A 12,869-nucleotide genomic window follows, 5' to 3' on the forward strand; every position below is an offset into this window, starting at 1 on the left:
GATTATATGTCTGTTTTTTTCTTTTTTCCAAGTGAAACTATAATTACATTTAAACACATTTGCAAGTCAAATACTGAGCAGTGTGCATTGATATTGCCAGGGTGAGTGTTTGGGGAGGCTGAGCTGGCTAACGGCTTACTTCACATTTTTTAGCTCCTCTGTGGTTTAAGAAGCTCAAGCAGCATTTTAACTCATTACGCCACCAGACTGAATCCTCAACTGTAACCCAAGGCTGAATCCATAACTGTATTTTCCCAGTTAACAACTGGGGTGTGTGTGATGACATAATTGCTGCTGTATACAGTATATTGTCAAGAAAATTATCCCAGTGCTCATCCTGAACACAAACCACCGCAAATCCTGTTACACTAGGTATTTTCAAATTGCCTTTTCAAATAATCTATTAATTACTTATTGTTTATATTGGCACATTTATACTTTTTAGCTTACAATACTCTGTATAATTTTGTTTGTCCTACTGTAAAAAAGAACGTCACTGCCTCAAAAAGATTTTAAGAGCAACTACCAAGTCTAAAAGCAGTGCTGTATATACAGCAGATACATTAGGTTAAAGTAACCAAACAAAAGGCAATTCAGAATGGAGTTGACCATTATAATCTATGTCCTCACAGGTAGTAACACTGTGAATACTTTTATTCAAAGTACTTATGTGAGGGTTTCAAAGCTTCCTCAATCCCCATAGAACTGAAAAAGAAACAAAGGGATCAAATTCAAGGTTTGATTTTTACTGGACCACTAGTTAGTTAGGCCCTGAAATCTTGAGGAAGAACTATCCCTACAATCTCAATCTGTTTGGTTTTGTCATAAAAACCAGTTTCATCAGCAGGTCTACCTTACTGAAATGAGTGAATAAAACTGTTTATAGTGTAAATTGTTTGCTAGTTATATCATATCATATTTATGTAGATATGAGCTACTTATATCATTATTATACTAAACATGTAGGGAAGGAAGAAAGTTCTAGAGGTGGAACTAACTGTCAGAGTCAGATGACTGTAAAATATTAATCTTGCAGAAAACAAGCAATAATTACTATATATGAGATAAAACATTTCTGCACTTTTTACGTTTATTTGGCTTGGTCTGTTTGGTTACTGTATAACTTTGTATTTTACTTTTGAATTCACTGTTTTTCTGTACAAATTGGTAATATTTCACCCACTACAAAAGTTAAGGTCAGTAGTTCAGGTGTTTGTTGAGCTTTTAACCCCCTGCATCCACTATTGGGCTGCAGCCCTTATAACACTTGGGTTCTTTTTCAGGTACTTTCAATTTTGCCCTTGACTACTTTTTTTTTGCCTTTTGATTCTTTATTACTGAAAAGCTTCCAGTTTTTGATTTGAAATCATAATACCTCCATTTCTGCCACTCACAGATTGTGATGATACTATTTATTGTAGTTTCCTCAGGCCCTGCAAACCTTGCATTTAGCAAATAACCAGTTTAGAGGCTTAGCTTCACTATTGATGGCATGCCTCTGCATCTGAGCACAGCTGGTAGTTGCAGGCACTCTCAGCTAGCTCTTTCTGATTTGCAGTTAACCTGCTTTATGTGCAGGGGAAAGGTTCAGTTGGAGTGCTGTATAAAGCACTTTGAATAGGGCCATACAGAGGATAACACAATTGAATTTAGTGGGAGGTGCTGTTAAAAGGGACCCCTCCTTGCCAGTAAACACAGAACTGATCTCGGAGGCAATCGGGGAATGAGAAGAGACTCTGAGTGCTCGTGTTCAGGGGAGAACTCCACTTTGGGAATAGCACAGATAAGCAAAGCAAACGACATGCACTAATGAGACTGTTCACTGCTGCATACAGTGGCTTGTAGAGAAATAGCCCTACAGTACTAGTTGCACAGAGAGCTATTTAAAGAAAAACATTTTTGATTTGATCTTTTTTGTGTTCCATCTCAGGCAGAGTAAGAGCATAGACAGTCCAGCATACCCATCTCCAGAAGTGTGCTTTTGAGAAGAAAAGAAGACAAACAGAAACTACTGTTTTTGAGGTTTTTGTTTTGGTGTGTGTTACTCTTTACATGAAGTAAAACACTTCATTGTCCAGAGAGAAAAAAGGATGCCTTTTGGGAAATGAGTGGATCCAGGCAGGATCATGACATAATTTGCCAGAGGGCGGTTGGTCTGATTGTTGACCTGTGTCAGAAGAAAAACCCAGGCCTGGAACCCAAAACTTGTCAGGATTTCCTGCTGCTTCTGTCAGAGCAAAGCTCCAGCATTTCTGAGTCAGGTAATATCTTTTGCTGCTACTTATAAAAACTAATCATTTGAGAAAGATAATTCACAGATATTATACTTGCATTTTTGATTTTGGTGTGTTAATAACCTGTGTGATTAATTTTCACACCTAAATATATGTTTGGATAGAAAGTAATTTCAATTCAAAACAATCTATAGCAGCACATAAAGTAAAATTGTAGAGTGGGAAACCATTTGTCATTATCTCATACAAGCTAGTTACTCTTTTTCTTATGTGAGCATCAGCTGGTCAATGTGAAAACATGAATTGAATTTTTTATTATTACTTTGACAAATAGAATACACTAATATCTTTGCATCATCTCAAGCCAAAACAAATGTTATGTGGTAGCGAGCACTGACCAAATTTTCCAGTAGAAAACTTTGGTTCAGCTTAATTCAAGACTTTCTTTTGACATAAATTTAACTGTAATAATGAAAGCAATATAAAAACAGCAACCATGTGAAACATAATCATACATTCACTCTATATCCATGAAAAATACAGGACCACTTTGCTAAAAAATATTGCATTTTTCACTGTATGATAATTTTTTCTAGGATTGCCAGAGATCCCCTTTGGTTCCTTTAGGAGTGTCAATTTGTCAAACTTAAAAGGCAAAACAAAAACAGATAACCTTTGACACCCATTTTTAACTTGACTAATAGGGAATACAGCTGGACTTGTATTGCAACAATATGTTGATAACTGTTATATCAGTTTCAACAATTGTATGTAGTTTATTTTAAAATCTGACAATTTTAAGCACTTTGTTTCAAGTCTGTTTTTATTTGTGCATTAGTAAATGGTAGATCTGCATCTCAGTTCCAGCAACATCAGACTCTTGAGCTTGTCTTTTTGGTTCTGTCCTTTAAATGTTGACTGTATTAAAGCCAGAATGAAGAAAATCCATTTGCAAAAAGATCAAGCCAGTATGCAGACCAATACTTGCAGTATTTTTTTTAAATGGAAGGCGGAACATCATTTTCCATTGCATTTAAATGGGCAAAGTCAGTTTATTTCTAGAGATGTTTTTGCAGTTGTCATGACTGAAAGCTCTGCTGATAGCAACATCATTTTTTTCTTAGCTCATCTGTCGGGCAAGTTATCTCCATATTCTGTGTTCAGGACCACCATTTCTTTTCCTTTCCATCTGCTCCCTGTTTGGAATCTCCTCTTATTGGTCAATCCAATATTTGGAAACCAATTTTGTGAACACTCTGACATACCTGCTGTCAAGTCACTTGCTATTGTACATGCTATAAGCTCTAAAGTACTGTACCTAATAAGATGTTTGGAATATCTAGTGATGGGACAGGTCATATATCTCTCACTGACAACACTACTTATTCACATGCTTCCTGGTACTGTAAGTCCCAGAAGATGCTGTTGTGTGTAGAGATGACTTACACCCTGGTCAACTCCAGCACACCTCATTCTGTCGGCAATTGTAAACTGTTTGGGCAATCCTTGCCACAGTCTGCTAGCCCAGGGTCAAACTATTCTTGTCTAGATAGTAGAACTCATAATCTAAGCAAGCATGTGTAATTGGTTGAGCTTTCCAGGTATCCCTTTACAATTTGTGAAATCTTATACTAAACATATACTATCTTATACTGACCAAACAAATACAAGTACCGTGGGTTATCGTATTTCATAACTTACTACAGTTGACAACATAAACGTTATGTCCGAAAAGTAGTCAATGGCCTATATAGGACATTTAGTTAACATTTAATAAAGTAGTTCTCATTGAATTGTATGCATGGGAGATTTGGTCCGGACACTGGGGTAACACCCATACTGTTTTCTAGAAACGCCCTGGGATTTTGAATGAACACAGAAAGTCAGGAGGTTTTATGTCAAGGTCAGGTTTTATGTTAAGGTCTTTTTATCAGTACAGTGTACCTATCATTATACTGGGGCATTAAGACCCACATAGAATGCAGATTAAGTGCTCCCTAATGGCTCCACTAACACCTCTTCCAACAGCTTCCCCAGGAGGTCTCCCATCCAGGTACTGGCCACACCTGCTTAGCTTCAGTGGGATGCCCGCTGTGAACTGCAGGGTAGTGTAGCTTCTGGCTATAAAACCTGTTAATTTTATAGATGGTTTTGTCTATAAAACACATTTTCCACTTTAGTTTCTTATTGTATTATCAGGAACTATTTAAATTTTACCCACCACCTTTGTATAAGAAGGGTAATTAATATGGAATGCTCTTATTTTCATGCATTTTTATTCTTTTCAGGTCTGCTTTGGTCAGTTGTTATGTTACTGGTTTATTTTCTTTTTAAAATAAAAAGCAAATGAGTTAGTGACAAGCGTTTCTCTAGAGCGCATATTTCTTAATATTAGCAGACTTTGATGTTTTAATAGTGCTGTCATTTGTTTTGTGACGTACTGTACTGTAGCTGGTAGTCAGGATTAGATGCTGCAAGCTAGCTAGCTTCCTGGTGGCTCAATTGTTAGCATTCGTGCCACTTCAATCTGCATCGAGTTTGTATGTTCACACCATGTTTGCATGGGTTTCCTCCGGTTGCTGCAGTTTCCTCTTTCAGTCCAAAGACATACTGGTAGGTTAAGTGGCTTCTGGAAAAACTGGCACTAGTGTGAATGTGTGCATGTCTATGCGTGGCTGTATCCCACCCTGTACCTGTTGCTTGTCGGGATAGGCTCCAGCTGCCCTGTGACTCTGTATTGGATAGTTGGTAATACTTTCACCAGGTTTAGTTTAGTATTATAAGTTGTTCCATATATAATATTAAAGTAATTTATATGTGTGGGTAGAGAAAATTAAAATGATCTGGACAAAAATTGTGTAATTACTTGGTATCCTACAAAGATTGGTGTTATTGTTATTTGTGAAAATGAGCAGAAGTCAATGAAGTTAATAACAAAGTTGTAGGGTCATGAAATGCCATCATACATTAGAAGTTTTTTCTTCTTAATTAAAGCTGTTATCTGAATGGACAACAAGGTACTAAAACTGGGGAATTTTGAAGGTGAGGTTTGTAAGTTTTTTTTCAGATCTCAAGATGGCTAAGGTTTTGAGGTTAAATGTCAAATCTTGCTTGCAGGAAGAAGTGTCAAACCTGAGAAGAATAAAGCTTCACTCAGCATGTTAAATTAAATGTGCGTAATTTAACAACATAAAATTTGCTTCATTTTGCAGCTCAATTATTCCTAGGGGTGTTTGCTGTTTAATTTCTGATACCAGACGTGACATTTTTTTCAACTTTGTTGGCTTTGGTAAAACAAGACTGCTGCATTATTCAGACCAGGATCTGGTGCTGAACTGTATTTTTGTCCATCAAAGAGCCTTAAAGACATGCTTGTTTCAGAAGCTAAATTTCACATACATGTTTTGTTCAGTTTTCCATATTGCAACATGTTTGCCTATACTGTATATGCTATATAAAATAAAGTTTATTAGTATATACTGTACAGTGCATTGCCCCAAAAGGGATATTGTCTAAATTGTCCTACAAGCAAAAGTCGGAAAGAAACTGATTAATCTTTTCAAAATATTGCAATAGGTATTGTATTGTCACGCATATTAACAAATAAGGACAAGATTTTCTAGGTGTTTCTGACTCTAACGCCAACATATTTTGTCTTTGTTTTGGCGAGGTTGCTTAGCCTTTTCAAAAAAAGTCAGTGAAGTAAATTTTCCAATCAAATGAGTGGATTGTTGTGCAAACTCATTGAAGAAGAGCTAAACCCTAACCTACAGATCCAGCCATTCAACATCCGCAGGAGATATCGCAGTAATTCACAGTTACCACAATTTACAACATTTTTTTAAAATAGTTTATTTGAAGATGTTATGTGGCTGCACTTTTATTTAAAACCACCAGGTGGAGCATTGAAAGGTTGACATGGCATGTGGAGCTTTTGGGTTGTCACCAGAACATTTCTGGTTTCGAGTCCCAGTCAATGCTGAGGAACTTTTATTCTATTACAGAGTTTAAGTTGTGTACTGTTTAAAGTTTTTAGAATTTTAAACTGTGTTTTTCTTTACTGACTTTTTAAATTTATACAAAGGAGGGTAGATGGGTTATTTTTACAATTGCCAGTAACCGGAGCTGATCAATATGTTGAAACTGTACCATAACAGTGAAGACAGACGTGTTACCGCTTTAGGTGAGCCAGCGACTCACTCTGTTGTTTACTGATGTACAATGTCTAGATGCCGACATTCTTGTTCCACTAAGTATTTTAGACTAAAGCACTCGCTTATTAATCTCTGAAATCCTGACTTATTTGCCTTTGCATTCCCCTCATTTAGCTGAAATGGAATATATTGGAGAGCTCTGTTTTATTGACAGACATTCCAACTCAAGCCTTTCTCATAGAGTGATATAGACCTGGGTAATGTCATCCCCATTATACAATGTTAGGTTCAAACACGGACGTCTGTGGAGTTCCCCCTGTTTATTGGTACCAAACATTGATGGGACATCACGGTTCTGTTGGAAAATTACAGAAAAGTGAACGCTGAAACTCAACCAGACATTGTATGTACTGTTTAACCATAAGTACCGATGCACAGCCGAAAAGTTTTTTCTTTCCTCTCCTTTCAGCATGGAATAAACCTACTTGTTCCTAAACTTAATATAGTCAGAATGAGAATGAGTCAGAAATTTTCTAAAATAACCACAGTAAGTGACTGAGTGAAAGACTTTGATGCATAAAATGTTTATGAAGAAAGTGGAATATTGTTGTGTATTTTTTATTTAAACTACCACTACCAGCCATATACAGTTTGTATAATCTATTTATATTCCTAAATTAATATCGTTTATGATGTTCAGAGATGTTATGCTCCTCTTATTTTTGTGCTCAGCTACCAAACTTTTCCTTTAGTGGTAAAATTCCATATTAATTTTCCATATTTAGCAGATTTAAACATGCACAGTGGAGAGATTAAATTAATCAATGTGCTACCTGTTGAGCATTTTGGCCAGTAAATCAAGTACCATGGTTGACTGTAGAACAATTCCCACAGTACAGGTTTATACCGTGCATTTTGTATGGCTACATCTGTACTACACATGTAGAGCACTAACATCATGACAGTTTGTTCAAGACTACAATTAATTTCATTTTTCTTAAAGTGAATGCCACACAATGTGATCTAGGATGGGTTTCTGAAACATTTCCTGAACAGCACAGGAGGCCTGTCTTCTTCTCATGGGGTTCATGTATTTTTTAATATATGGATTTTAAGCAGAGGGAGGTGATATGCTTGCTTCCCATCATGCTGATTGTGTTCCAATTAAAGTGTGGGCTTTGTGAATGCAGAAAGAGATGCCTGCTGTTTTTTTTAAAGACAAAAGTGACCCTTTTAATGGATTTGAGTATGATGTATGGAAAACCATTCCTACCCTTGGTCTTTTTCACCATCAGTATTTCAGCATTTAAAGGTCTTCAATCTATTAAAAGAAAACTGCTGTGCTCCTTCTTATTAATTCCTTGAAGGTTATTTGCAAATTCGTATAGACTGTTAAAAGAGACACTCTGTTCTTAAAAGGCCAAAAAACCTTAATGGCACAGTGCTGCTTTTTCAATACCTGTGTTTCTCTGACACAGGTCTCCTAGTGCAATGATTTGATAATCACATTAGTCAGCTTACAAAGCAGATCTAAAAAAAAAAAGATTAGAAGTCTGTGGTAATGTCATGTCAACGCCATCATGACTCTTACATTGGGATATGGGAAAAGAGTGCCGCGATGCAAATAAACTAACACCTAATTTCTAAGCTCCAGCGTAGGCTGCCAAAGGTTGTAGGAGAACATGAACAGATTTTGCTCTCAAAAGTAAATTTACAACCATATGTTAACAGTCTCTTGGGTCTTTTCCAAACGAAATAAAACTAGAAAAGGAAGAATCAGCATAACATATTGATTTATTTATAAAGGAAATGCAACAGAGGACGCATTTTATTGACACTGCAGCCATTTCTCATTGCGTTATTCTGTCCTCTTCCTCTGTCTTGTAGCACATACACGTGCCCTTCCATACACAACTTCAGAGGGATGGAAACTCTTGTTTTAGTCCTCTCTGTCTTAATGTGCTTTTTCAAAGCATATTCATTTTTTCATTTTCTCCTGAAGCTCATCAGAAAACAAAAAGTGGGCCAAGCTTAGAGAACTAGTAAAACCAGTGGAAACTTGATCTCAAGACTTCAGCTTTAGCTTTACACTTTCTTTGCGTAAAAGATCATTGTCATTTAGAAGAACCCTCTCTTACTGTATGTATTTTTATTAAAAGATGTTTAGGAATGGAATGGCGTTATGCTATTTACACTCACTGGGGCTAGTGTCATTGCTTTTCATTGTACTGTGCTTTTCACTGCTTTGTCATTTCTCAATTGAGAGTGCACTGAAGCACAACTGCCAGTAACTGTGTAAACCCATCTCTTGTAAACTCATCTCTGTTGAAGTCTTGGCAGAGCAGTGATTCTGTGAGATCCATCCACCCCATTGGACAGAGTCTCTCTGGGTTGCTCTCTGGGTAAGATTGAAATGTGACTCAAACTAAATTTCTAATTTAACATTAGAACACCAGCAGGCTAGTTACCCATCCATACTAAAGCACCTGGATTGTCCTACACCACCAATCAAATCTGTTCCCAAAAAGTAATGCCAGTTATAAGCAGTTTTGTGCCAGAAATGTTTATTTTGCTTTACAAAAGACAGTTCTTCCTGGTAAATCTTTTCTATACTGTATGTGGCTGGGATTAATTTACCAAGACATAACCATAGTGTTTTAAGAACAGATGCTGGTTTTAAAAATAGTTAGAATCCTACAGACAGTGAGATATCTCCACCGAATGTAAATGTGGTCTTGACAGGAGTAACATCAAACTTCATGTCATGCAGACATTTCAGATTAGTATCTGAAAGCACCAACTTGAGCTTCTTTTTCACATCATTAAATAATAGATGTTTTCTCACTCAATGTCCATTTTGGAAAGGCTTCTTTGTCAGGCCTTTTACCAAAAATAAGTAAGTAATAATAAAAGTAAGAAAAGCAATACATTTTTAATCAATACCAAAGACAAGTATTTTCCACTTTCCTAAAATATTCACATAGCCAGCTGCTCTAAAGCACTAATGAAAATTCTGTTGATTGCACTACGTTAGGAATGAAAGTGTTTTGTGCTTTGGAAGGGTTTTTCATACTCTGTGAAATCAATTAGCTATTTAAAAGCATTTTTCTATTTAATCTTTTCATCATATTAGCTGGCTTTTACATGCATTTTGAATATGTGCATTTTGTATTCCTTCTGAATTTATTAGGTTGAGGCTATTATCTACATGGCCTGCAGTTAAAATACTATTGAATTATTTTTAAATACATATTTTAAACACATAAAAGATATAGCAACCAATAATTAACAATCAGTATAAAGCATATTGGTGTAAGAAATTGATTTAAATGGATTAAACTAATCTAATGCAATTAGTTGAAACAAAGTAAGTGAAACAAAAGTAAAATGGTCAAACTCTCACATGCAGCTTGATTCAATTTCTGCAGGTAAAGAACACAACATCCTCTGAAGCACGGACGGGTAGAGCCACATCTTGTGTCCTGAAACCAGATGAAATGTAGGTTTTTAACCAATGGCAATGTGCCCTGTTCTGTCACATTGTGACATATGTCGGTCTGAGGGCAATGTCTAATGTAACTCTTTCTGTTGCCCTGTATTATTTTATCTATAGTTATGCCTGAGTACATGCATTATTATTGTTGGAGCTCTTGTTAGCTTTTTTATTGAAGCACTGGATTTAACGAGGCACGAGGGGGAGAGAAATTAACTATTCCAAGCCAAGGTTGCCTGGATGGTGGTGCTAGATTGAGTTGATAGTGGGGGAGAGTCCCACTAGTAATGTCATTGATATCCAGCAAATATTGTGGGTGGCTTTCCTAATGGAAAACAGACATAGGTTAATGAGAGTTAAGGGGATGTCAAACTCACCTGGAGTTTTGGTCACTGGAGCAAATGTTCTAAATAGTTGCTTGTTCTATCTTGTTTTTTTATGATTTTGTTGTTGTTGTTTTTTTGTTGTGCCTGCAATGAATTATTAAGTAAATGCTGTTGATTTTTAGTCATTTTTCTCCTCTTAAACTCCCTCATTCCTTCATTATTTGCTTTTAGGACATTTTAAACTTGTATTTCAAGCCTTCTTGTATTGCATCAATATATACTTCATACTTCAAGCCATACCATTCTTGAAAAGCAGATATGTTTTTAGTTCACGTCCAATAAGACAAATGTTTCAGCCTCTGGTTAGAGTGGATACAACTGGAAAGCAGTACAGCACAGTTGGCTCTGAGCAGCATATACAGTACAAGTCTGAGTAATGATAACATCTTCACTGTGCAATAGAAAAGGATATGGGGGATTCAGGCATTTCCACTGACCGGCAATTAATTCTAGCTGTGTTCAAGTTAACACCAGTAGCTGTAAAGAAAAGCTTATCTGTTTTGGTGTGTGATTATATTCTCTCTCTCTCTCACACACACAGATTCTTATTACAGGAACTAAGAAGAAAACACAAGAATACAAACACATACACTGGTTTAAAAACTGTATGATAGTGCTTTAATTAAAATTATTTCTAAGTTTTCTTTCCCATTAATGCTGCTGCTGTGCATATGTAGTGTAATGAAATGCCAGAGACAATGCATATCTTGTCAGTGTTATCTCTTAAGACTCATCATGCTAGGCTGTATATCTGCATGCATTTCTTCTACTGCAGCATGTTCTAATGAATAAATAAAACAGTATCTGCTGGTATATGATAGCACATAAGCCAACACTTAGAGTGTTAGAGTGCTTACTGTTTGCTCCCCTGGTGTATTATAGGCATACAGATTTATATTGAACTAGTGTAAATAATTTAGATGGCTTACTCTGATACTGTACATACCAAATGGCATGCCAAAATCTTCAGTCCACTCATAGAGATTGTTTTAGTGTAGATATATAAACACTGGTAATCTGTAGTATTAGTGGTATAATACCTTTCATTCTTGAACAGTGTATTGTTTTGTATTCATCTTATATATTAGCATAAACATTTAATTTTAAAACTTTTCCCTGACCCCTTTATGCAATGTGTTTTTCTAATTAATATGATAAATATATTACTTATTTATTATTACTTTATTTAATATTATTATAATTACATATATAAATATATTACTTATTATTGATAAATTATAAACATTTACTTATTATTGATATTATGTGTTATTAGTAATATTATTGTGGAATGTTAGAAAAACAAGATACATAGAGCAACACTCACCAGAGTGATTTAATGAACATAAAATTAGCATATAGCTAATCTCATTAATTTCTACTGTGAGCCAAATCTTCAGTGCAACATACAGAGCTACAGGAAATAAAGGGTTAGAAAGGGTTAGAATCTGAGCAGCAAACGTAGAGTTAGAGAAGACTGCAGCTAAGGTTATGATTCACTTTTTTACAGAGGAAGGTGTAAAAACCATAGTATTGGGGCTAGCAGATCATCCCCCACCTCTAAAAATGAATTTGAAAAACTCAATATATTTCATCCACAATTATAAAAGAAAGAAAGACATGACAAGCTTTGTATTAACAAAGCAGTGGGAATCATGGGTAGAAGCATGCTGTTCTACCAGGGTAAAGCTAAGCCAAGTATAAACTGTTCTGTCTCGGCCAATTGGTAAAACAGTTAAGGGTTCATCAGTAGCTCCTCCAAGGAGGGCCTATTCAGCTTTCTGATTGTTATAAAAGTGCAACGTAGGGAATTTCTCTGTGTACGGTTATATTTCATTTTGCTCATATTTTTTTTTAACTCAACTGCAACAATAAGCCAGTCGCGGGATGCTACATTGGTACATAATGAATTTATTTACTGCAGCAAATAACCACTTGCAACAGAAATGAATCATGTCCTTGATGCTTCAAAATCATAGGAAAGGTTTTTGTTTATCAGTATTCTTTGGGAACTATAAAATATTTGCTCACTACAGAAAAACCCACTAAAATATGCAGGAATGTTGGAAACGTTAATACACCAGTATACAGCAGTTAGGAAATAAAATGATTTCCTTTTCTATTTTCCTTCTAGTCTAGTGTAGTCTGCTAGTATAGTCTGATAAATTAGCTACATCTTTAGGCAAAGCCATTGGTTTGCAACAATTTCTGGTTATGATGCTGTTTTAAAACCATTGTGTATGCAGTGCTATTATAAATTATCCAGGCATGCATTTTCTAACCACTCTATTCAATATAGGGTAATAGAGGAATTAAAACCTATCCCGGCAAGCAATAGGCACAAGGCGGGATATCACATCTGTGGGACACTAGTCCATCACAGGGCACACAAAGACACCAATAAACACATTCACACCAGGGGCCATTTTTCCCCTGGTTAATTAACCTACCAATATGTTTTTGGACTGTGGGAGCAATCCAGAGCACCCAGTGGAAACCCATGTGAACACGGGCTGAACATTCAAACTTCATGCAAATACTGTAGCATCCCAGTAATTGAACCCAGGTCTCCAGTGCTGTGAGGCAGCAATGCTAACCACTG

General features: G+C 36.0%; 1 protein-coding gene across 2 annotated transcripts in view; it reads left to right on the top strand.

Annotated features, from left to right (window-relative positions):
* Positions 1–2,047: 2,047 nt before the first annotated feature.
* Positions 2,048–12,869, top strand: part of LOC102691924 (synaptotagmin-6) — a 95,150-nt gene continuing 84,328 nt past the window's right edge. Inside the window, exons 1-2 of one of the 2 annotated variants that reach the window (XM_015342320.2) lie at positions 2,179–2,261; positions 9,817–9,887. In XM_015342320.2, coding sequence (XP_015197806.1) covers positions 9,881–9,887 — 7 coding nt within the window. In that variant the 5' untranslated portion in view covers positions 2,179–2,261; positions 9,817–9,880. Of the gene's footprint in view, positions 2,262–9,816; positions 9,888–12,869 lie in introns of both variants that reach the window. The other variant, XM_015342318.2, reaches the window with a different exon arrangement.

This window comes from Lepisosteus oculatus, chromosome 5 (genome assembly GCF_040954835.1).
Source record: "Lepisosteus oculatus isolate fLepOcu1 chromosome 5, fLepOcu1.hap2, whole genome shotgun sequence".
Classification (NCBI taxonomy): Eukaryota; Metazoa; Chordata; class Actinopteri; order Semionotiformes; family Lepisosteidae; genus Lepisosteus; species Lepisosteus oculatus.